This window comes from Streptopelia decaocto (assembly GCF_964273445.1).
Source record: "Streptopelia decaocto genome assembly, chromosome: 2".
NCBI lineage: Eukaryota > Metazoa > Chordata > Aves > Columbiformes > Columbidae > Streptopelia > Streptopelia decaocto.
The window spans coordinates 53,471,839-53,498,969 of NC_138655.1; the positions used below are offsets into that span (position 1 = coordinate 53,471,839).

The 27,131-nt window shown below is 37.8% G+C and overlaps 1 protein-coding gene across 8 annotated transcripts in view; it reads left to right on the forward strand.

The window, feature by feature from the left end:
- Positions 1 to 27,131, forward strand: part of PTPRM (protein tyrosine phosphatase receptor type M) — a 470,229-nt gene that overhangs the window by 99,388 nt on the left and 343,710 nt on the right. For all 8 annotated transcript variants that reach the window (XM_082045023.1, XM_082045024.1, XM_082045028.1 and 5 more), the window contains exon 2: positions 11,569 to 11,691. In XM_082045023.1, coding sequence (XP_081901149.1) covers positions 11,569 to 11,691 — 123 coding nt within the window. The remainder of the gene's footprint in view (positions 1 to 11,568; positions 11,692 to 27,131) is intronic.

Consider the following 27,131-nt stretch of genomic DNA (forward strand, 5'->3'; position numbering starts at 1 on the left):
TTAAAATTTATAGGGACAAATACCATTTGTAAGATAGTCTAATAACAAATGGAATGAATACCAATGTGTCTTGTATGTTTTTTTCATTTGCTCTGTCCATTAATGAAGTAGAATATAAACTTCAATGTAGTCTGTCCAAATCTAGACTTCTGATATATCAGGCAGAAGAAACATAAAATACATCTTAACATTATTAGGTTTTTTTAAGTATTTTAAGGTTGGGTCATCTTTTATACAGAAATGCTTAGTGTTCTGTGTAGTGTTTTTTTGTGTGTTTTTTTGTGTGTGTGTGTGTTTTGTTTTTGTCTTTTAATTTATTTTTGTATAGTGGTATAGCTGAAAAGCCTCTGAGACTGGCAAAGCTAAAGCTGCCTTTGTTCTTTACTTAAAGCTAGAAGTGTATTGTAAATAGCCTGGGTTTCTCATCCAAGCTTAATATGCTGTTATCTAACAGGATGCACTAAGTGTTCTGTAACAACTGCAGAACTCATCAAGCAAATGGAAAGATTAGCCCTGAAATCAAGCTTCAAACTTTTATTTTCTCACAATCACTAGGCAAGTAATGCACGTTGGATTTATAATGATATTGAGATTGACTGCTTAAATCCTTTTTAAAGTTCAAAGCTGGAAACAGATTGTGTGTACGAGCAATCCACAATAGAGTTTCTAAGTAGGGGCTTGTGATAAATAAGTGAAATTGGGTTTGACTGAAATGGCCCATCAGTCCCATATGGGTTTAGCAGGAAGATTTCAGTCTCAGAAAGACGGGTTTGGAGAAGCATCAAGCATTGGTTTCACATCACCTGAGCTTGCTTTGTGAAGTCTGTCTTCTGGGAGACGTAAAGACAAGAGGCTCATTAAAAATGAGCAGCACCAGGGAGAACAGTTGAGCTTCAAATACACTTGTGTTTTTTAGCTTGAAGAGTTTAAAGGTGAAGATACATTTTAAAAAGCTCAGCTGGCAGATGAGAAGAATGCTGTCAGGTTTCTCAATGCAATCCCTTTATATATTGATAAATAGGATATTAGAGAAGTTCTTGACAACAGGGAAAACAAAGCAAAGAACTTACTCAGCTCAGAATGTCCTGATAGTTGAATGAAATGATAGATAACCTCTCAGCTATCAAAATTTGATTTGATAAGACAGGTTGTCTTCAGTCCTGCTACCCTGTAACTTCAGAGGCACTATGAACTGTCTGTAAAAGTTGTGGAAGCTGGGAAAAAATGAATCTTTGGGCTCTCTTTGAGGATGTTCTACACTGTCCTGGCAATCCAGCTGTGGTATCTTAAAGCTTGCTGTGGGTCCATCGTCTTAGCTGACTTTTACGCATTCTAAGACTTTAAACTATTTTGCACTGTTGTGTTTATTGACCTTAGGAGAACATAATGATACTGATTTTTAAAATCAGAACGTAGCTTTTTGTTTCCTTCTTACTCTTACACAGTTGGTGCTGTTAATAGATACATTTATAGCAGTTATACAATAAAGTAATATAAAATAGCACAGGTTTTGATTATTCTCTGACAGCATGAGGGTTGTTTGTCAGTGTCTGTCTGCTTGCTGTGAGTAAAGGAATGAACAAAGCGACTTTGACCTATGAAGTAACACTTTGGTTTATTCAGTTAGAGCAAATGTTCTTTAACTCAATCTGAGTTGTAAATTTATGTGGTAAATGTGTTGAAGAAACATAGTTGTTTTGTTTTGTTTTTCTCGTAGTCTCATAGTGTGAAATGTAGCTGAAAGCTGATTTGTTTTGGGAAAACTTGTATGACTCCTGGCAGAACTGTAGACAAAAGAACAGTGGCTGCGTACTGTGTTGCTTATTCTTGCCTTTGTTCACATCCATCCATTCATGCACATCCATTACAATGATGGGAAAAACTTTAGGGGTGGTTAATTGAATAGCACAATTTCTAACTAAGAAAGATGTCTTTTAGTAATTTTAAGAACAGTGCTATTTTTCAAAATTAGTAAGAAGTACCTTTGTAAAAATCCAGGTATGCTGGGATCAGGAACTTAATGGCTTTGTGAGCTGACTGGTGGCAGCACTGGCTGTGGGGAAGGTGCTTTGACTGGCAGTTATTGGGCTGCATGGGGCAGACGCTGATCTCTTCTCTCTGGTGGCCAATGACAGAACCCGAGGGAATGTCAAGAAGATGTGCCAGGGAGGTTTAGGTTGGACATGAGGAAAAGTTTCTTCACTCAGAGGGTGGTGGAACACTGGAACAGGCTCCCCAGGGAGGTGTCACAGCCCCAAGCCTGACAGTGTTCAAGAAGAGACTGGACAATGCGCTCAGACACATGGTGTGAACTGTGGGGTTGTCCTGTGCAGGGACAGGAATTGGACTCAATGATCATTGTGGGTCCCTTCCAACTTGGGACATTCTATGATTCTGTGTATTTCCCCAGAGCCCTTGGATGGATGTAGCACAAAAATGTTTGTCCTCCTGGCAAACTGAAAATCTAATACAGTGTTTCCTGAATGGATGTTAGAGAAATGGTCTGGTGTGGTCCCATAATCACAGTCTTGATGAGTGTATGTTTCTTAGGTTACACTGTGTTTTAAATAAAGTGTCGTGGTGAGCAGACCCATTGTTGTGATGGATTTTGGCTGTGAGGCGGACATTTCAATCCCTTCCTCCCAGCTGGGGGAAAAACAAAACAAAACAAAAAAAATATCCCCACCCTGGTTTTTTCTTCCTTCTGAACAGCATTTTATTTCATCTTGAATTTTTTTCCAGTGTATGCATTTCTTTCTTGACTATCGCCTGTGCAGTTTTGTAATGTTTCTCACATGTAAAGTTTTGTATTGTTTCCCAAATGCCTTCCCTTGCTCTCCTCTCCCCAGTCCCGGATAAATCTTCCTAGGGCAGCTCCACTTTACTGTATTTTAATATTTTATCCGAAGATGCTGGGGTCCTCAGCAGGTGAGGTGAAACACAGTAAGCAGTTTTTAGGATAATCAATTATGAAGAAGTGGAGTTAATATGAAGCCACTGAAAGGAGACAGCTGTCTTCTTCCCTTTTGTTGAAAGCTGCCTGTCTTCAACAGATCAGCACAACTGCTTACATCTCTTGTAAATATGATATTGAGATACTAATCACGAGTGATTCTTGAGCTTACCCTTTGCCAGGACAACACTTTACCTAAGGAGACAGTTACAGTTTAGGATTTTGCATCTCAGCTGTGGTAGCTCTGTAGAAGCAAATGAAACCATGGGGGAAAAAAAAAAATCAAATTAGTAATTTCTTACTATCTTTAGATGTTTTCTTTTTAATTCCAGCTGCACATTCTTGGGCATGTTAAGGTGACAACTCTGCTCAGTGAACTTAAAGGAGAAGCGAAGGTAAAATTGCAATAAAATCCAAATGGGGAAAGGATAGAGGCATTCTACATAATAATTACGTTAACAGGGGCAGCTTCTGTTACACACACAAGAAATCACAAATAGATGCTAAGTGGAAAAGAGATACCTATGGTATATACCTTTTCCCTCAGCTGACAGAAGCGTGAAGTGCTTCAGATCACTGCTTCAAAGTCGCAACCAGCTAATGTATGGTCTGGAACACGGACTGAAAATTACCCTTTTCTTCCCTAGGAAGGCACACAGAAAAAATTGTGACATGTTGTGCTGTAGTTTTTCAAAACAGAGGTATCATTTCAAGTCCTTTAAGAGGTACTGCATGTTAATTTGTCAAAAAGAAAGTATGCCCAATTGTTACCTTCTGTATATATTACTGTAGCATGTACATCTGTTTCCCACCCTCCCAGTATGTCCTTACTAGTCTCCATTTAAAGTAAATGGGGGGAAAAGAACCTCTCCCATTTCTCAGTTCTGTAGCATCTGTATTCTTCGCCAACCAATAGGACTGAATGCTTTTATACAATTAATAATGGAGTTTTGTGCACTCCTGGGTGGTAACTATAAAAATAAATTAAATGAATCCTGTGATACAAACTATATGAAAGAGGTGTTCAGTTGCATTTTTGTTTTTCTCAGGAGACATATTCCACTGCTGGAATATCATTTGAGTTTTTAATTCTGTTTTAAGTATTTGAAAAGAAGGTTCCTTTTGTTAGTTATTTGTAGGTCAAAGCTTTATGTCGAAACATTTCAGACAATTTATACAAGAGACTTTGGCATTTTGAAGCACAATTTTGTCATGTGTTTGTGATAAACAAGATATAAAATATGTGGGAAACATGCTTTTTATTAATTTATATTTGGAGTGGTTTTGACCACAGTCCAGAATTTTGGCAGGTTGAGCCAGCTCCAGAACACCCTTTGCAACTGGTGTGCCCACTGTGATCTTTTTAATAAGCTATATACCTCTGTAGGTTAAATATGTTACAAATTGGACTTCTAGTGGTTTGTGAAAAGTAATTCCAAAGTACTTATAATATGGAGATTTTTTTGTAAGGCTTTTTTTCAACGAAGTTGTCATAACAACATTTATTACATTTATAAAGTGAATTATCTGATCTGGAACTTGATTTAAGCATTACATTAATAACTAAAAAGGTACAGTGGTATGTACACACACACAAAAAAAAGCAAACTAAAAAGCCTTTAAAACAAGAAAAAAACCCCACAAACCATGAAAACACCCCGACCACTAAAATTTATCCATAGCAATTATTTATACAAGGAATTTCTCTTTTAATATTAACTTATGTTGGACGGAAAGACCAGCCAGTAGTTTTAATACCGAGCATGATATCCTTCCCTATTATTAAAGCATAAAATCCATATGTCTTTTGTAAATATGCTTGTTTCAGTAATACCTTTCAAAATAGGGTTTCCTAAATGCATTTCTACATAATCCTATACTTTCTTTATTGGATTGAACACTAAAATATTTATTTTGGTAGATGTGTTCTAATTAATGGCAATTGCAGCATGGATATAATTTGTCTGTGGAAGCCTACATGTACACGTGCCCATATAATCCCTGCCATACGTTAAGAAAAGCTATCACTAATATTGCAAAATCAAACACCCTGGCATTAAGAAATGCCAGAAGTAAGTTTGCTTACAGAATGTGACCGTGCACCTTTTTTCCCATGTGCCTCATAAATATTCACTGATGTATAAATGACATGAATGTGTGGATATTATTTGCTCACGAGATGGGTGATATTTATTTTATTGATAGGAGCCCTTATTCATTGACTTGTCTTTTATCATTGGTGAGTGGTGTCAGTTCCTATGTCATGCTATCTAAAAGGAGTTTAAATGCACGTTTCAAGAAGAAACCGTTCCTTTTTTTCAGGGCTTTCCACTAGAGTCTGGGAACCCAAATTTTGAATTATTCTCTGTATCTCTTAGGCAAGTATAATTTTTTTAGAAAACATTTTATTTGCCTAAATGTGGGCAGGTTTCCAGGGGAAGTTATAATAGAACTGACAGATATGTCTTCCACAAAATGCAACTTTTCTATAATGTCCCATGTCACCAAAACTGAAACGTTTTGGGTGACATTTGTGTTGATTCAGTTTCTGTCAGGTAAGTGGAGGGAGAACAGAGAGAACAATTGTAAATGTTTTATGAACATGCAGTGAGCTTTTGATGTCTCATAAATAACAGCTTTAGATGTTTATCTGAAACAATATTTTTCTGTGTACTGTCATCACCTGCAATACTGACGGATTTTGGTTTGTGAATTTGAAGCTCTCTAGCATTCTCATACCATCTTTTCCACGTACCTTAGCACAATTTGTATTATTTTTTTCTCCTGTTATTCTCCCTTACAGCTAGAATTAATACCTGGCCTTTCTTAACTGCAAAATACTTCATTTTATCTTATCATCTTCGCTCTGGCCGATGAGATTTTCCAGATAATTGTTCCATCCTTTACCTTTTTCAAAACCGGTTCTGAGCACAGCTGCAATCAGACAAGTTCTTTAATTGTAAATTCTGTTTCCTCCTGTTCTTCTCCCTTATCCCCGCGCATATACAGACTTGACTAAAATGTAGATACTGTTTTAAATTAGATCAGCTTTATTCAGCACATCTTTTTTCAGACTCCAGTAATCTAGATTACAGTATTATTTTACAGATCTGAACACTTGCCTCAAAAACTCGGTATATTTTGAGAAAAAATAAATGTTCCATTTTAAAACAGACTACTTGCCGTTGAAAGCTCACTTGTAAAGCCTGGACAGGATTTTTATTTTGGTGTGTATATATCACTGCAGATACGTGGCAGGTCTGTGTGCACTTTGGAGGCACACAGATCAGAGCTTCTTTTGCCAGCTGACTCTGAGCTAGTGAGTCTGGAAAGTCGTTGTAATGTGCAATGCTGTAACACCTTTGAAAAAGCAGGTAGAGGGTAGAGGCAGGCCGCTATGTCCGGTTTCTAATACATTTTTTAAACTGTCCATTTAGGTAGCTGTAGTTAGTTCACTTGATGCTTTATTGGCTCAAACACTTACCAATTTTGCAAAGGTGAACAGTTTTGGATTAGACAACTTTTGTCGTCACTCTAATAAAAGTTATACAGCAGACCAGACCTGTCGTACAGGGTTAGAGACAGCATTTTGATTTTTTTATGTTAAAAACTGTCCATTGATTCCCACTTTTGCTTTCTCTGTTAGCCAGTTTGTAATTGGGAATGGCTTTTTATTTTCCACTTCATGACTTCTTACCTGTCCACAAAAGAGTGGTTGTTTATCTTCTGATTTGATGACTTGTCAGCTTAGGGGCTCAGGATCCTGTTTTCCTAATGCTGTGTTTCTCAGATCATTTTCTAATTGTCATGGGAGTATCTAGATAGGATGATTGCCCTGAAATCTACAGTTTTAAAAATGTAAAAGGCAGCACAGGGGAGCAGGGTAATGCTGCCTCATCGTCCTGAGCAGTAACCCTTGGGAATGAAAGCTGACTCATTCACAGTCTAGTCAAGCTTAACAATTGCAGTTTGTCACAGTTTGCAGCTATTTTGCTTTTCATTTGCCTTGGTATGCTGCCCAGGCGATGCGCTTGGTCCATTGCTGCTGGATGCAAGGATGTTCATGAAGACAGGAGGGAATGCAGCTGGCTGAGGAATGATATATTCTTGCTTTGGGGACAAGCTTCCCCCCCCCCCGCCCCGCCCCCGAGAGAAAAGATCCATTGCCTCATAGGACATTAATGTTTCATTGCGTTATCAAAGCCCCCTGATACCAGATGTGATCTAGACACGCAGCTTTTGGATCAGACCCTTTATTTCTCTTTCAAAGAATAGCTGCGTTGTACTTGGAGTTAATGGGCATAAACACATTTCCAGTAAGAAACTGAAATTACAGAGACAACAGAGTTTAGAATACTTTTAAAATGAGATAAAGAATACTACTAATAAAATGTGGGATTTGGTATAGTTGTCTTCTAGGTTCATGTGTTCTGCAACAGAATTCATGATGCCACGGCAGATCAGAAACCACAAGGTTTTGCTGTTAAAAGGAAAAAAAAAGCCCTTGTATAAGTTGTGGTATGCACATATGTTCCCTGCCAATGCGAACATTGCTGCTCATAAGCATTCCGAGTTCTAGCACTTGTACATTTGGCAGCAGATTTTTGTTAGAAGGTACATATTGATCTGAGATCTTTGCAGTACCTAAGACCAACAAAAACAAAGCAGCATCCAGCGTAAGTGGAACTTTTTTTCTGTGTTAGTTTTTGTCACTTAATCGATTTTTGTCTTCTATTATCCTACTTTTTGGTGCAGCATTATTTGATAATACTTCATGATAGATGTTGTAGTTAGTCTGTAACGCACAGAATACTTTGAGTAGAACTTTATTCACTTTAGGAAAAATATAGGGTATTCTTTTACCCATTTACTTTAATTGGTTGCTTTCATCTTAAATTATATTCCTCATTTAAGCTCATAAATTTTTCAAGATCTAAAGCAATTTAACCAAATAAAAATAGAAACTTGCAAAAAGGACTACATTTGGACAACGACATAGTTATATTGAGCTGGATTCATGATGTTTAAAAGGATAATTGCAGTTGAAAGAACCATAGGCTGTAATAGACTACGTTGGATCTTGTGCATTTGTCAATTCAATTCCTTTTAGGAATCCAAAAATATCTATAAAATGCAGCATAAGCCAAAGAATCTTAATGGGGTATGAATATCCTTTTTTACTTATAAATATTTTAAGTCAGCACAGAACACCAAAAAATACAGATTGGCTATCTGAACTGTAATGCCAGTATAACAGGCAGGGAATTTGCTTTGCCTGATTAAACTATATAGCAGACAATATGTATTTTCATTATTATTATAAATTCTAATAGCAAAAATGGACAGAATTCCTCAAGTGTGCTAGATGATTACAAACAACTGCCTAACTTGGCAGTGGCTTGTGCTGCTTCAAAAATGTGCAACGACGAGAGACATTTAAGACCACGGGTAATTTTTCAGATTTTACTAACCCTTGTTGATACCATATGCGAATGACCTTTTGTGAAGCGAAAACCTTGTAGATTAAGAGCATCATGACTAGAAAATAGGCGAAGCACTGCAGGGGGAGGCAGGAGGGCTCGAGCAGATGCAAATGTGGGGTTTTGTCAAATGTCATGACCCGTTTCTAAAGAGCTTCATCTTTATTTCTAATACAGTCAGATGTGAGGGTCAGAATTCAGGTAGGAGGCATAAGCCATTAGGACTGTCAATTTGCAGTAATTGTTACTTGGTTAATTTGGCTAAGCTTTTATCTTTCCAGGTATTTATTTATTTTGTTGTTCCAGTAAAATTTTCTTTATAAACTCACCTATACTTCCAACACCTATATATGCTATGCATGCTCTTTTAACCTACAGAAGGCTTTCCAAAAAGTCATGGCTGTGCAAAGCATTCGTTATTATTTATCTTATCCTTAGTGGCTGGCTGGAGAAAGAAACATGGCTTGGCATCTGGGCTATTAGAGATCATATGTGTGTTGTTCAGTTCTCTGAACTGGTGGCCGTACAGTTTGATAACTCATAGTAACACTTGCTACAGTTTGGTTATTAGTCGTGTGTGGAAGTGACTTAGGAATGGAAGGACTTCAAAAGTTCCTTATAAACTTTTCCTATAGCAGATGTGGACATCTGATACGCATTTCAAGGAAGCTCTAAGATAGTAAATTCACGAAGATTTGAAGGTTGTAAATAGCAAAGACGAAAGAAAAAAACAAAACAAAACAAAAGAAATCCAGAGTGATTTAGTTGTAGACTCACAAGAGAAATTAAGAAAAACAAGCAGTGAGAAATGGTCCTGTGCTGACAGACAAATGGTCTAGACAAGTAGAACTGTCGTTCTATTTATCCATGTTTTTGACATCTTCCTAACTAGTGAGAAGGGGAGAGATGCCTTTACTAACCATCTGGAATCACAAACCCTTCCTTTTTTTCCGGTATTGGGCACTTTGCAGTACCTGGCTGCGCTTCTGGGTTTGAGCAAGAAAACGCCTTAAATTCTTCTGTATCTTCTTATCACTAGTTATATGTATGATGTAATGAATGTACGGAGTAGCTCCCATACCTCATTAGTCCTGTGTGTGAATTATAAGCCCTGATTTATGCCAGGTTTTTTTGGGGTGTGTATTTCTTTTCAAGCTTGACTACATTGCACACTTCATAACTTGATATTTAAACTCATATCCTAATATCATTAGCAGTACCTTTGCAAGGAAACTACCTTTTGCTGTACTTGGTGTGCATGTGTTTTGGTTTGTGTGTGTTTTTAAATTTTTTTTAAATAAAAAAGTATAAATAGGGCTGTGAAAGTTAATGTAATGTTTTGCTTTTGTGTCTGAAACTTAGCTTGTGATGTATTTTATGAAGTTTGGAGTAATATTTATGCAAGTGCTAGAACAAATATGTAAATGGCTGCCTAATTTTCTAAGCCTTCCCACTGGAAATGTTGCAGATGTTATTTGATATACAGATGTCTTGTATTTCTGAATTTGTTTAACTTTAGGAGAGAGATAATTTATATCTGTTGTTATCATTGAGGTGGAATATTAGAGTTTGGAGTTGCAAGTTTTTTAATGGGTTTTCTGTTCCCAATGGATTGTTTAATTCAATCGTACACTTAAAATTGTACAGAAAGATGCAGTGTCCAGAGGTGCCAATTTCCCTGATATACCTAGAGCTAACAAAGACTGCTTATAGAAAAATATTTTAGAACAGAGAACAGTATAAGATGACCTGTATCCCTAGGCAGGGAAAATAAAGTATGTCTATAAAGACAAATGGTACTGTAAGAGGAAAAAAAAAGGAATTATTTGGTGATTGCATATAAAATGATTTTATTTTGAAGATTATATTCTTGCAAAGTGCTTGTCATGAATCTCAAATGTAAACTGGGACCTAGCTATTGGGAAGGCTGGTCTTCAGTTACGTGAAGCTTGTCAGGTATAATGGAATTTTGTCTTGTATTCTACTTTTTTTATGAGGTATTCTATAATGCCATTTATTACGTTCTAGGAAAATTTAGATTTTTAAAGTCCTCTTTTAAAGCTAGATTTTATCTGTTTCCTATTTTAATACAGCTTGGCAAGGCTAAGCCTGCTGTGCCTATGGACAGATAGCAAAGGTGATGAATAGCCCTGAAGTTTAGTTTTGTTTGAACAGCTGCAGAATTTACTTTAATGCAGAATGAAATATCCGTGACTAGGGTTATATTTGTTTTCTCAAATAGGAAAGATGTCATTCTTCAGTGGAGTGAAACATCAAAGAAAACAGTAATTTGTAACCCTGTGTTAGACTTCTGTTAGAAGAGAACTGTGTAAAAAAAAAACAAAACGCTGGAAAAGTTTCCTCTGTACCAAAGGGAAGAAGCAAAGCTTTTCCATTTTCTTGTGGATAGTGTTAGATTCTGTTCTTCTAAATTTGTGACATGAGATTTTTCCCTGCCCCAGCTTGGAATAGTGTGAGCTCTTATAACTTGTTATTATTTTCTAAATTACTTAGAAGAGAATGGAAAAAAAGAGAGGAAATAATATTGTTTTCTCTCAGAGAGTTTGAGGCTGCGTGTGGGTTGGCTTTTTGAGATGGATGTGCTGTGTTGTACCAGAGGCGCTGACCCCACAGACGCCCAGGTTGGTACCCATTTGCAGCGCCACTCACCTGGGAGCATCTCAGCCTTCCCTTCCCTGGAAACCAAGATACAGGAATGGGAGCCAGTGTTCCCACACTCACAGTTTTCTTCTAAAATGCCTGTTCTCAGGCATGGAATAATTAGTTTTTGCTGAAGAATGCTAATCATTCAATCTTTTGATGTTCTGAGTTTCACTGCTTCTTATTTTGCTGTTTTGGTTTTGATACCTGAAAATTGTGTCAAAGGAGGATGTTTGTCTGCAGTTCTAAATCTGCTCTTTCACCCTTGGGATTTTGTTTCCATGACAAGAAAGTTTCATGCCCTCTCAGAAAGTGGTGATTTATATATAGATATAGATAAAAGAATTTGTATTAAAACACATTCAAAAATTACGCAACCTGCATTGAATAATGTTGCAATTGTGTTAGGTTAGAGATTCATAATCTTTTACCTGCATGCCTTGTTTAATTTTTATCTTTGTGTTTATTTTACAGGATGCTGTACTTTTGATGAACCTCTTAGTTCCTGTGGCTACAGTCAGTCAGATGATGATGATCTTAATTGGGATCAAGTGAATGCACCACTGAAGCCCTCCTCGGGTCTAGGAATGCCATCTGGTTGGTCTCTTATTTTGCTTTTTTTTCTCTTTGCCATTAACTTATGTGCTTCTTCAGCATTTCTTGACAGCGCTATTGTTACAACGCTACTTCATCTAAATCTGTTTATTGCCATACTTCCAAGTGATTTTTGTGAGGGTTTGCTTTTGTGCTGTGGGAAACATAAAGGTTAGAAAGTAGAAACAGAAACTTGGTGTCACCAGGGAAGGCAGAAAGAAAACAGAACGGTGGTATGAAAATGAACCTGAAATAGTGCTAAAAACAGGCAGACAGGACTCCACAGGAAGACTCAAAGGAAGATGCAATAGTAAGAGTTAAAACAAAGATGGCCTCAGGCATTTTCATTGAAAGAGGTATTAATCAAATTCTGTTCTGAAAAGAAATGAAGAGTTAAAAAGAGGTGAGAGAAAAAAGGAGAGGTATCCCAAAACAAAGGGCCTAAATGATATTATACTTATATTTAATGTACTTTGTGCACTGCATGCAGCCGGACGTAATTCCATAGCAACAACCCTTGCGTTCTGTTGAATTATAAACTTTCTCTGGTAATGCAGTCATTCCTTCAGCCACACAAATACTCACTAGCCTAAAATTTATCAATTATTCTTTTTTGATGTTTTTATCTAGGCATGTTAAGGGTTCCCTCAGTCTACTGAGATCAGTAGACTGTAGATCTCCATCTCCTAGGGAATCATTTCCTGCAGCCCTAGCTCTAAAAGACAGAGATCCTGGTGACTATTGACACCTAAAAGTTGCCAAAACAAAAATCTAACTTTGCAAAATCACTTGTAAAACCATCACAGGATGACTTCTGCATTAGGCTCATAATTTAGTATAACTGTCCAGAATGCTTAAAAACATTGCAGATGGATGTGCAGGTGTTTTAAAGCACCCGTGCTGTACTTTTGCATTTGTGTAAAATCCCTTTGATAGTTGTTCTTCCCAACTTCAAGATGAATGTTCAGTTTGCCTGAGTCCCAGCACTTGGATCATCTCGTGCTGGATTGAGTTCATCATCCCAGATAAAGGAGGTTCTTGCTGATTCCTTTTCAAGCTGGCTCTTGTCCAGTGGCCTTGGCACACACTGCTAAAAAATTTCTGGACCGTTTCATTAATGCTTAATACTGTTTCTCAAGTTGGAGCTAAGACACATAGTTTGTCAGGCATCTTGGCAAGCTATACATTCTTTTTCTCAATCATGCCACTGGAAATTATCTTTCTATTCCAAATTTCATTCATTACTCTCCCCACTTGGATTTTGTGGAAGCGATTGTCAGTATATGTTGTTCATTCTTCTTGGTGGATAGAAAAAGTTCAAATCTATGTTATTTTCTGTGATGACAATAGATTTGAAGATTTATTTGGTTTGTTTTTGTTTTCCCAGAGCCAAGGGTCCAGACAAAGTATGGATTGGTATTTTTATGGAGGGAAAATGATATATGTGTAATTTTATTTATCAGATGTCATACGACTTGTTTCTTATTTGTCTTCCTGCCCTTCTATCAGAAGACTAAAATAATGTTCTGATGATCAAGTAAAAATATATTAGATTTTGAAATAAATTGTATTTGGGAGTTTTGTTTCTGCCCTTAAAGGAAGTGAAATATGCTTTGGGAGTCTTGGGTCAGAAGATGAATGAGTTAGTCTGAGGAGGGTTGTGGATATTGGTGCCCTAAAAGGTCAAAAACCCCTTTGAGAGGGAGAGGAATGCTCATATTTTTGCAAAAGAGAAGCAGTGTGTCTAAGGGTGTGATTCAGTCAAATAGTATCTAATTTTTCCTCATAATTTCATCTAGACGTTTTTTTCCTGTTCTTGTTCAAATCATCATCTTAATGATTTTAATTAGTTTTCAGTCACCCTTAGCCAGAGAGTTATGTGATACTCTTAAAAAATGATTTCAAGTAGTTTGTCTGCAGTTTCTGAGCTGCATATTTTAGAAAAAATAACTTCAGATGATAATGAATAGAACATCTCAGATTAATGGTTTGTGGGGAATTCTTGGCTTGAAAGCAAAATGCTTTATACAACAATGTTGTAATACTTGACTGAAACAAGAACTCTCAGTTCAGTAGTCCCTTGTCAGTAGAAAAAATTAATGCACATAACATTCCTAATTTCAGGCAATATGCTCCAGTGAGTGAATTGATGTCAATATATAATATTTTGCATAATTTGGTGCCAGTCAGGGGGAAGCACACTAGTTATGGCATTTGATGTATTTTAATCCACATGAGACATGAGACTGGTGAGAGCATAACTGTACTTCAGATAAGTAAGTGTATTGCCTTGATATGTTATTTCAGTGGGACAAAAGACATGCCATATAAAATTAATGCATGTGTGTACACCTTAATGTACACGCTATATATTTACATGTTAGTGAACAGTAATAGTTCTTTGTGAGATCTAGTTTTACATGCAAATTGGAAAGTTGCATGAAAGATAATAATAAAAAGTTTCTAAAAGTGTTTCTTACAGTGGGCTTAAATCCTTGTTGGATTTTTATTGTTGTAGAAAAATATGAAGTTATTGCTACTAATGTAACTAGGGTGATGGTGTGCTAATTTTCTTTCTGCATATAAGCATTACCTTTGAAGAGTCCATAGTAATCTGAAATTGCACTAAACAGACCCAAGAAGCAATGACATGTATACATTTGTATGGATTAAATGAGAGTGGTTAATCCACTGCTTTTCTGTTTCAAGTGTCCTGTGAGTCAAATGGAGTAAGTGATGTAGGCGGAGTGGCTCTTCCCTCTTCTCAGCCTCTGTCTTTCTCCTTGTCTTTCCGTTCCGTTCCAAGAATGTATGTTTATAATAGTGTTCAAAACTATAATTACAGAAACAGTCATTATTAATGCCATCTTGCATTGTTCTAGAGAACAGATACAGCAGTTTGATATTAATGTGTTTATATAATACACATTTATGATGATAGCTAACTATAAACCCTTTAGCTGTAGTCCAATAAGGATGTCTTTGGAAAAGCATGCCCAGACAGTAGATATACCCTATTGGCAAGGTGCTGGGAATGGGGCCTGCCAGGGGTGGCTCCTCTGAGAAGAGACCAGGGGCTGCCCCATGTTGCATGTATCCAGTCCCAGCCAGCTCCAGTGGACCCACCACAGGGTACAGCTGAGCCCCTTAGTGATGCTGGTGGAATCTCTGGGATAACATGTTTGAGAGAGGGTAAAAACCACTGGACAACAGCTGTGAGAGGGAGGAGTGAGAAAAATGTAGAGAAAAAGCCCTGCAGACACCAAGCTCAGAAAAGAAGGAGGGGCAGGAGGTGCTCCAGGCACTGGAACAGAGATTCCCGTACAGCACTTGGAAACAACCATGGTTGTCCCCCTGCAACCCATCGAGGTCCACGCTGGAGCAGATCTCTACCTGCAGCCTGTGGAGGACCCCATGCCACAGCAGATGGACATTCCCTGAAGGAAGCTGCAGCTAATGGAGAGCCCATGTTGGAGTAGGTACCTGGCAGGACCTGCAGACCCATGGAGAGAAACCTACACAGGAGCAGGTTGTATGTCAGGACCTGCAGGGTACTGGCACAGGAACAGTACATTCCTCAAGGATTGTATCCTGTGGAAAGGACTTGTGCAGGAGCAGTTCCCAAAGAAGCCATGTGGGAGAGACCCATGTTGGAGCAGTTTGTGATGGATCGTCTCCCATAGGAGGGACCACACACTGGAGCAGGGGAAAAGTATGAGGAAAGAGCAGCAGAGATTAAGTGTTATGGGCTGACCACAGCCCCTATTCCCCATCCCCCTGTGCCACTTGGGGTGTAGAGTGTGGAAGAGTTGGGAATGAAGGAGTGATGTTGAACCTGGGAAGAAGAGGTGGGCTGAGGGGACATTGTGTTTAGTTTTGTCTTTGTTCCTCATTAGGATAATCTGGTTTTAGCTGGCAATAAATCAAATTAATTTTATCCGAGTCGAGTCTGGTTTGCCCATGACAGTAATTGGTGAGTGATGTCCCTGTCTTTGTCTTGACCCTGGAGATATTTTGTCTCATTTCCTTCCTCTGTCCTGTGGTGAAGGGGGACTGAGAGAGCAGCTGTGTGGGTGTCTGGCAGCCAGCCAAGGTCAACCCAATAGTTAAGACATTCCCAATCCAATTAATCACTTGGATGAGATATTTTTTATGGCATTTTTGATCAGTGTGGACAGTAGCACTATTCTGATCTTGCCTATGTCACGTTGACAGCATCTTCAGTTTCGGCTTTCTTTTAGAAAACAGCACATTTAGAACATAATAATTTATGCCAAATTCTTGCAGACTTTTAGGCCCCACAGGGATCTACAAACTACTTCTTTGCATTTGGAGTGTAGCTGCAAAGATATTTTTCCAAACTAACAACCTTGACTTCTTTTTTTTTTTAATTTCAGTATGCATCAAATATGAGCTACTTATTGTGATTCTTTGTCTGTTGCCTCCTTAGGTGTCTCATATTAGCTTAAGTGTTGTTATACCGGTTTTACTTTCTGCTACTACCTGATAGCAGTCTTCATCATCTAGTTGGTAAATTTTCAAAGAGAAATCTTTATGCATTCCTTCATGTTACCTCACTCCGTTGGAAGGTGCTCCCTCTAAACATGTGTGCCCATCTCATTGTTTCTAAACCTTTCTTTTGTCATTGTGTCTATTTAAAAAAAAAAAAAAATGCTGTGTCTAAATCCCTTTGCACTGTTCTGATAAGTACTGTTTGCTTACTTCATTTGTTTGTTCCATTTTTTTTAATTTTGTGTTTACCCAGCAGTTCTTGTTTAGTCCTCCAAGGTCCCGTGATAATGTGAATAAACATAAACAGTCTTCTGGTGCTTTTCTTCCTGCATTTCTAATATGATTTTTGCTTGATCTCCCAGATATTGATTTATTTTTCTGTCTCATGCCTGCTCTACTCTTACTCAGTAGTCCCATTTATGCTCATGTCCAATCTGACTCATGGTATCCTGTCAGCATTTTGTCATTGTGGTGTTCTCACAGAGTCATCTAGTACTTTATGTTAAAACTCAAAACTTTTGCTTATTCTGTGAAGTGTCTATAGGAAGGAATGCAGGCTGAGTGTGTGAGACAGCAGTAGCAAAGCCATCTCTCTGACACCGGGGTGTGTTTCCTGGAAGGGGAGAACAGAAGAACTGAGAGCAACAGAGGGGTTGGTTGGATTAAAGGCAGGAGGGGTGGGTTACAAGCTGAAGGATTAATATGTATATAAATACATGTATGGACACATAAACATGTGTGTATGGATTCCAGTTTACTGATGGAGAACGGACATACAGACAGCAGTGAAGAGAATGCAGGGTCAGAGCTCTGAAGCAGTGAGGTAGGTAAGATCAAGGGGCAGTCTGAGGAATGAGGAGAGTAAGATTTGAGAAAACTCAGGTGAGTAAAAGAAAAAAACCCAACCAACCAAAACACAGAGAGATATGCAGACTTCCAGAAAAAGAATTTCTGAGATACTTGAGTGCATTTTGTTAGTTTCTGTACTGCTACAGTAAGTCTTGTCAATGACAGAGATGCAATTAGAATTTTACAGATTACTGGAAGAAATGTAAACATTGTCAAGAGTCCGCTGTATTTGTCATTTGCTGGATATCATTTCTGTTCATGTCCATGTATTTTGCTACAAAACACTGTGTTCAGTTTTGAACATCTTTTCTACAGTGTTTCACAGGTCCAGTTGATTTCTAAAAGACAGTAGCATCATTTTTCTTCTGTGTAGCGATTGGTTTGATATCACTGAAGGGGTGTCTTTGCATTTGCAATGAGTCAGTAGCATCAGCCTTTAATTCATTTTAGAATAGTACAAAATGAATTATATATCAAATCTTCATAAGCGGCTATTCAGTGCGTTGGAAGGATGTATTCAGCAATGAAGACTTCTCTGTTTAATATACTGCTGGTCAAAAGCTGGGATGAGGAATTCTGTTTGTCCTATTGGAGGTGTTAATATATGATTTTCATGGCTGTATGTAATTTTTTGAATGGCCCGTTGTGTTTATTTGTATCCTGAATACCTAGTGTTGCTTAACGTTTAGCAATGTCTATGCAGTGTCTGCAGAAAATGCATATAATGCTTATATTAAATTATTGTTTAAAATGGCCTTTTGACACCTCATTAGCAGACATGCATAGCTAGCCAGATGTTCCATAAACCAAGACACTGACTTAAAGGAGTATTTAATATTATAGAATGTGAAGTAGTTCTGTTAAAAATGTACATTGCTGTTTAATTGCGTGTAGAAGAGTTGTGATCCCTTTTAAAAAGACAGATAAAGTGATCAGTTGGCAAGTCTATATTAAAGCCAACTGCAATGTCTTACATATAAGGTTATAGTAGTTTGACTTTCCATTGTTATTTGTATTGTATCATTAAGTATACTTTATCACTGCATTGTGTTCGTGTTCTGTGTTATCAGGGATGCTTTTCCTCTGTTTACATTCATATAGAAGAGAATTAAATATGTTTCTTATTCAATGCTATTTTCAATGAATTTTCTAGACCTGGAATGCTAGAGTGTTTAGCATTTTATTGCACATCCAGATCATAGATGCAGGCATTAAGGATGTGCCTCTTTTGCAAGCAGCTCCAGCTTGTTTTGACGCATCCAAGCCAGTTTCCAATTAACTGCTTAACCTAATAGCAGTTGTTGCTAATGCGGAGCAACACGGAGGTCACCGTGAGCAAACCGCCTGAGCTCGCTTTGTGCTGCCGTGGCTACAGCGCAAGCACTAAAGGGGTCATAGCTGCTTTAGCAACGTACCTCAAGACTTTGTGAGTAATGCCACCAGCTGCATCTGAAGCGTTACTTATTGTGATAATGTACAGAAATCTTAGTCATTTTCGTATCTTCTGACCTGACTTACGGGTTCCAGCACCTGCACAAATCTGGGTTTATTAGAAATCCTGAGTATCCAGTATTCTTGCAAAGCAGAAGATTAATCAGCAGCAGAATCTCTGTTTCTGAATTGCTGATGGACAATGTTCCTAGCTTGCTTAATAGGCAACTAGACAAGGTATTTGAATGTATTTTGCCAACACGCCTAGGAGCTTTCAATCAAAATGGTGGAGTTAATATGCTAATGATTTATTTAATCCTTTGTTGTAGATGTTCTCTACATATAATTTTTATTTTACATTTTTTTCTTCTTTTGCAGAACAAGGTATTTTTAATATAAACAGTGTGGTTCATGAGGTAATGTGCAATGTAGAAGACTTTCAAAATTTTCATTTGAAGCAACAGTCTGTCTTTTTAGTATTTGTAGCTTACCAGAAGGAGAACAGTTGTCTTGTATTCTAGCAGCCCTCTGATGTTTGAGTGCAGAATTGCAGAATAAGCTGCAACTTGTGGAAGTGATTGGGAGACGCTATGTTAGAATCCACCAATAGTTGGCAGAGATTTGTTAAAGATGTTTCACTGGAAAATGATGATATGCTAAATTATGACTTTTTTGATGTTTGAGGAACTCTCCTCTTCCATAGAAGTCAGGCAGGGGCTGTGTGAAAGATCTGGGAATTCACTTCTCATTAAAGCAGAGTGTTCTCAGAGCAACCTGGAAGATGGAGTTGACTGCTGAGGGTATTTCTGTGCATTGTAACACCACGTAGTGCCACACAGTGCTGAGCAAGCCCTCTAGCCTAACTCATTTACCTTGCTGTGATTGCACCTTTACTGCTGTGGTTATATATAATATCTACCATAATATATGCTGAGAAGCGGCTAACATAATAAGCTAGACACTGGAGCTGAGTTTGAAATGGATTTCTTGACAACAAAAATGCTCAGGATTGCAAAGTTTTGCTGTTACACGTTGGAAACCGAGTCTCCTTCCCATCTTCCACCCATAGTGCCAGATGCTCTCCTGCTGGTTAAGTGCATCGGAGTCTTGTTTCAGATTTCCTTGCTAAATTAGAAATACACTGAGTAACTGGGCCTTTGTTGATGTGTTTGTTTTCCCTCCCTGGAGTGTTCCTAAGGAGTTCCTTGAGATGAGGTAAGAGAATCCCAACAGGAGAGAGGGAAGGTGAGGTAGGAGAATCCCGGCAGGAAGGATGGAAAGTGCTTCATGTTGTAAAGCCAGTAAATAATGATTAAAGTATTTTACTGGGGACTCAAAACAGCTACCTTTGCATTACCTTATGTTGAATAGGCATTTTTCAACTGGAATATTGGTGGGGAAAAGAAAAATTCAATTATTTCTGGTGGAGGCTCTTGATTGACAAAAAAAAACACACAGGAGTTTTCTTTCCTGGAGATAAGCCTGAGTCATGTAAATGTACCTCAGGAAGCTTTAATCTGGGTAGTTTGAAACCCCATAGTGATATAAATTAAATGAGCACATGTTTGAACATAGGGTTCCCTAGGTACTCAGGCAGTGCTGAAGACTGGGTTACTGTACCTTCCCTGCCATGGGTACCTTACTGAAACCAATGCAGTCCCTGCTCTAGTTTCAGCAAACTTGTACTAAGTAGCAATACAACTTTTGTGCTCGTTTGCCTGACTATTTTCTTCCATTGGAGAATGAAAATACTTAGCCAGTTTGAGAAAAGCTGTGGCCAGTAAAAAGGCTGTGAGAGCTGTAAATAAGCAGTAAGTCTGAAGATGCTTCTCTAGGAGCTGCACTCATTGCAAGATCAGGAGGAAGGGAAATAATCAGAGTATTCCTAAACAAACTTTTTCTTGTTTAGTAATTAATTTACTGGGAAAAAAGCCTCTTAATTTCATGCAGTCTTTAGGGCTTTTCTTTCAGTCTTGTGCTTATCCCATTAGATTTCTTCTCATCCATCCTGCCCTTTCAAAACTAATAAAGAGCGGATCAAAACCCTTCCTTGCATCCACAGGCTTTAAAGTGTGTAACTTGACTGCCTCCATTTCAGGGCTTAAGTCAGTTATTTCCTGAGTTAGAAGTTTGTCTTTTAAGACAGATCTTCCATATGACAAGATCACCATCATAGTCACAGTTAAAATGCCAGTGAGCTGGAGGTGGACTCCATCACTTCTCTTTAGGAGTGCAAGTGTTATGATTCTTCAGGGAGTCATTTTCTTGGCATATTATTTTAAGGCTTTTTGCTGAAATTAAAGAGGGAGTTCTTGTCTCGATTAGATTTATGAGAGATTTTTTCATCCCTTCTTACAGCACTTAATTTGTTGGCAGGCATTGATGACTGATAGTATGTTGTTAGCAGCTCGATCTGTGCTATATTGAGAATGGCCAAAAAGTCATTGATTTGAGTGATTTGAGGCAGAGGTCATTAAATGCTGCATCAGAAAGCTATTTGGCAAACCTGTCATTCACGGAGTACGTGTTCTTTGGGTTGAATTTGAAATTACTCTGAAGTACAAGACAGTGACAAAAAAAGCTTCTTCCTCATTAGTATCAAAACCCAGGCCCATATTCAGACCAAACCAATATTTGGATAAAAGTTTAAGGACAATGTATTTTTAACATTTCCCTTTGTCTTCCTTCTTTTACCAGAGAATTATGTGATTTAAATTACTTCATTAACCTTAATCAAGCCTCACAGGAAATACTGTATGTAATATTTTAAAATCCTATACGCAGTAGAATTGTACTGGAAAATGTCTAAAATTTTGCAGAAAATGAAGATTCTTCGCTTAGTGTGCAGGCATAAACAGCATTTTTTCTGTAAAAGGAATGGGTTCAGCCAAAAATAGCACATATAGGAGACTACGTATAGTCACCTAGAACTTCTTGCAATGTGGCTTCTAGTGTCTCCAGTTGTCCACACTTTTTGGACTTCTGCTCCCAAGTTAAGGACAGTCATGTGGCAGTATGTCAGGTAGCAAATGGGGCTGCAGAGCCAGGTTATTACACAAGCAAAATGGATTGTGTTTTGTATTGTATTTAAGTCCCTTTGTATTTGAAGCAATCAGATTTCCCAACGTATCAGACACAGTCTTAATTCCCTTGTATATGTTTGCAGAACTCAGAGTCAGAGAAGAAGCAATTAAAAGGTTTTCATGAATTCCGTGAGCTGAATTAAAGAGCTCAGTACTTTTGTTCTCAGTGTTAAAGCAATATAGTTATTTCCCTCACCAGCTGAAATAATGCATTCTTCATCTAGAAGTCACACCATTTCTAATCAACTGCATTTCAGTAGCACAAAGGAAAAAAAATACTCTGTGGACCTCATTGAAAATTTAATGATGTACACAGCCATTTAATTATGAGAAAACAGGTGCAGGTAATTATCCAAGTCATAATGTTGCAGCAGCTAATAACATCAAATATTTGTGATAATTGCATGCAAGCAATTGATCACAGTTCTGTGTTACGTGATATAGATTTGAAAAACACTTTTCAATATATGCATATTCATCTTAGAACATGGAAGCTACAGATGCACTTTTCTTACCAGTAACTTCATATACTATGATTTTACATTAAGTTCTAATACAGATTCATAGCATAGTTTGTGTTGGAAGGGACCTTCAAAGGTCATGTAATCCAACCCCCCTGCAATGAGCAGGGACATCTTCAACTAGATCAGGTTGCTCAGAGCCCCGTCCAGCCTGGCCTGGAATGTCTCCAGGGATGAGGCATCTACCACCTCTCTGGGCAACTTGGGCCAGTGTTTCAGCACCCTCATTGTAAAAAATTTCTTTCTCATGTCTAGGATTGTATCGTTACTTAAAATGTTACGATTTCATTTTTCCCCTTATCTTTGAGGGAGGAATGTCCTTCTGCCAAATTTGAGTTCCTGATTTCCCCATACTCGTACAGTCTTTAGCTCTCTGAGGTGTCACAGTCAGCTCTTGTGTAGTTCTGGCTTCTGCTGGAGCATGACTGGCCAGAATATACTTCACAGTTCATTGGTTCCTGTTGTGGCGTTCAGCTCTTCCCAACACCCCAAACACTTTAAGACCAGAAAAAGGTGAGAGTGAAACCTAGATGCAAAAAGGCACGTAGAAACCCAAAATAGGAAAAGATTGAATTAAGATGCACAAGCTCAAAACAATGATGGTTGAAACTCCTCAACAAAATTATGGAGTGGAACATTGTCACCTATTCCTGGAAGCTCCTAAGCACTGTGTAAGTCACAACGTAATGAAGGGGAATTCTCCCAGCTGACTGATACGTATGCAGGTGGGCGCTGTGCTGCCAACCTGAACTCAGGAGTTAGATGTTCTTAGAATGTCTGTCTCCTGCAGTTGCACAAGAAATATATCAGTCGTAGTCACAATGGGATGATCCTTAATGCTCATGTGTTGAGAGCCAAGAAGAAAGCAAGCAGGAGAATTTGCTAGAGAGGCTGTTTCTTTTACGAAAGACCAGCGTGATCAGACCATTGCTCAAAGGAGTTAGAAACGCTCCTTTCTGAAGCTTTTTTAAATTCATATCTTGCAGTGGCATGGAAATAGCCCTGTCCCAAAGCTGGTCATTAGCCCTCCTTTTGCATGTGGGCTATTGTAGAAGAGAAAGCAACATGAGAAATCAATCTTTATGAGAGAAATCAAGATTTGTCAGGCACTCCTTCCAGAAGGCTCTGGAAGGAAAAGAGCAGGTGAAGAGAAGCAGGTCCCTAGTTCATCTTTTCAGTTAAAAGGATTCAGTGCTAATTACTGTTTGAGTGGCAGACTGCACTGACCCTATGGTTCTCACATCTTAGGAAAAGGGTCCTACCATTGTACTGCTACTTAAAAGGGTGATGTTGCAATCCTTTACTATTGGTAGCCCAAGAAGGAACTGAAATGGAGGTCAAACTTTCAGAGGAGGATTCTGGACTCTTCTGTATCCCAAATGGGAAAAGGTGCTTTTCTAGAAGATAACAGGGTACCTGAAGAAAGGGCTGTAAAATTTGCTGCTTTCCTTGGAATTTCCTTATGAAGTTTCCTTATTAAGCAGCCACACATAAAATGAGATGCCTTTGAAAGTTCCAGGCTGTGTTGATGAGGGTCCTGTTCTGAGGAGATCAGTGGGATATTGTGCCTCTGCTCTTCAGCTTGTGCCTGTAGGAACTGATCAGTCCACAAAGTGCTGTGCGGAACAAAGTGAACATGCTCCCTGAGTTCTGGAAACTCATCATGTACCAGCACTACTAGTGATTATGTGCCTGAAACAACAAATTGTCATGTTCTGGAGTAGACTTGGTCAGCAACACTACCAAGTTCTCTTCATGAGTGCAGAAAGCACCATGTGAAATTTAAGGCAGCCTGAGACCCTGAAATCTTGCAGTGGAATAAATTGATGTACGATGTGTAAAGAGATATGGTATCTTTCAGCAATAATACTTAGGTGTTATGTGTGCTGTGGTGTTTTTCTTGCCATGTTTAATTTCAGCATGAGGCACGTTTGTGAAGGCAGAAAGTTGTTTGGAGAAATGTCAATTCAAGCGTTTTACTCACAAGACTTGCAAAATGTAAGCAGCTTTACTGAATACACGGCAGATGTTTTTTCCCCTGCTTTTTAGTGTAGCAGTAACAACAATTATGTAATTAGTAAGAAGTTTGTTATTATTTTAGTTAACAGTAAGGAAAAGGTATATTTTACAAGAGCATATTATAGTGTCTGTTGAATTTAAATTGCCCGTGATAATTGTTGCATTGTGTCTACATCCAGTTGTACTTTTAAGTTAACATAAAGTATTGAAACAGGTCATTTTACCTTCTGTACAACTTTGTAAAAAAGCAAAGTTCATTTAAAAGAAAAGAAAGAAAAAAAGAAGCCGCCCTTGGAATACACACTTGGATATGGTGTGTATTCACCAGAAAAGGAAATAATTAGAATTTCTACATATTTCTACATATATAAAATGCACAGCACCAGCAGGATGACAGTATTTCTCTTCTGTTAAGTATCTATGTCATTTAACCTTGTCCAGCCTTCCCTTTAGTTTCATCATGCTCTTCTCCTCCACATAAAACTGTATGTATTGGAAATGCCTCCAACTCTTGTTTGACATTCTCTGTAGTATTAAGGTTCAAATTAGATGTATCCTTTTCTATCAAGTTATTCTCCTTTATAGGTGGTAGAGATAACGTTCACTAAACAGCAATGATGTTGTGACTCAACAACAGCAAACTGGTCATAAAGTCTTCTCTGAAGTGGGTTGTTTCTGGAATCTGAAATCTATAATTGTTGTGATCTACTGAAAGATACTTAGCAATGCGCATGTGAAATTATCCAGATATAAATAAAAAGTTTCGTGGGTTTGTTTCCCATTAATGAATTTGCTTTTAAAGTGCCAGGAAAGAGCTCATCTGGGATCTTTTATTTACCCATATCACTGTCATTCGAATGAAAATACTCTTTTGGAAAAGCTAGTTCTGCACCTGTAATGTGGAAATAAAATTTGTATTGCAATGATACTTCAGTGACTAGAGTGCTGCTATTTATTTCTTGTGTTTGGCAAATAGAGCCTATCCTGCATAAGGAAATATAAAAAAACCTCTGGTATAATCTCAGGTTGTCTAGTTTCTTTCACCGGTGAATTTTATTCATACTGAGTAGAAAAGAGTTTGAAATTATGTAACCTGAGGCCGCTATTTTGTGTGCTAATAGGTGGGCTGCTTTTATGATGAAACTGTGCATTTCCTTTATTTTGTCATTTTAAGAGCCATTCAATACTATTGTAAGGCTAAAAACTAACAGAAGTCCTAATTTTTGCACTACATTTGTTAAATGACAGATCTTTGTAATGAAAGCAAAACTTAATTGCCAAAAGACTTATTCATTTTTGTTGCTTTGAGATTCTGGGGTTTTTGTTACTTCAAGATTCTGTTCTCGTTCCTATTCAGTACAGTTCCTGTGCCATAATACTTGGAAGAATATATTTATTTGCAACAATTTCATTCTGTCTTCCTTCTGCTTTAAGCTCAGAATGTGCATGAGATTTCTGTGGTCAAGAAGTATTCACAGTACATCTCTAAATCCCACTGAATTTGCCAGCCAAAGGCTTCACATTTGTGTCAGCTGTCATGTTTCCTGTTATGTGCCAAATTTCTTTTTTTTGCCATCTCTAGCTTGAGGTGTTTTTTCTAAGCATTATTATTTTTCATGGATTAATTTCTTAACTAAAGCTTTGCTGGTGCGCTGCACCTTAGCATATCAGTGATTCAGAGTCTAGGGAAGTACTGTTAAATTCCCTAAAGGATTCTGGGATATCTTTACTTAATATTTGCTTGAGCTAAGCTTTGCTTTGCCTCTTAAAGTGTGTTCCTTTTATGCTTTTTTCCATTTAAAGAAAATTTGATGGAACATTTGAAGATAGGTCTAAAAAAGCACACACATTAATATTTATAGCTGCATGTATTCTGACTCCAGAAGGCCTGACTAGCAATTGGATAGAACCACATTGATGATTTTCAGTACTTCTGCTGATCCACAGGATATTGTGAGCAAAGCAGTTGCCTTTACTTTGAAACAAACACATGAAGAGATTTGGTTGCACTTGGCTTCATACAGATGCATTACTCACATTCAAGATAAATGATGTTACAGTCTTTTTTTTTTTTCAAGGCATTCTTCAATACTTAATACAAAGCTTCATAACACACGCTTCTTCCTATGCCAAGGTTAACTTGTGAAAAAGCATGTTTTGAGAAACTGATACCAGTTTTCTGCAATTTAGAGGTTGCTAATTAAGTGTGAATAGCAGCAGATGATACCAAATTTTGCCCTCATCTGATGTTCTTTGTCGACAATTCTAAAGTTTGTTACACAAGATGTGTTAATTATGGCACAGTAATTAAAAATATAATTACTTTTTTCCTTTGTTCAATATGTTCTTTGTTACGGTATCAAAAAGCATTTTGCCTCAAATATTCTTATGGTCTAAAAGAGCCGAATCTCATTGTTGATAATGACATTTCAAAGTAAATTTTAAAGTGTCTTTCTGAAAGAGAAATGTTTTATTGTAATAAGACAAAACTTCCTTATGGAAATTGTGACAACAGCATACTTAGAACTTGAACAACATGTTGATGTTTAGTGACACATCATCTCCAACTAGGGGCTGAAGCTGAATTGCAGTTGTCCTTTCCATCGCTGCCATTGACTCTACCTGGACCTCATTTTCTCATGTTAGGCTAGCTGTATGCAATGCTCACAGCTAAAGTTGTGATGGACTGTATTTTGTGAGTGTAAGTTGCTTGTAATTCAAAGTAATGATAAACTTTTATGAAGAGAACATGGAAGAAGAATTTTTCTTTGTCATTCTTTCCTGTCTTGTTCTCTTAGTACTCCTCCCTCTGCCATCACATCCTTTTCCACTAACAACAAAGAAAGTAGCCTATTCTGTATAGTTATTTTACCTTAATTTGGAGGATTATATTAAAAACTCTGATACATGGAGGAAACCTAAGTGTAGTTTTACTTCGCAGTTCCAAATAGTTTGTAAGGATCCCCAAAATATTTAGCTCTGAGACTTAGATGGGAATGTACTTTTTCATTTTATTGAAGTTCTGTTG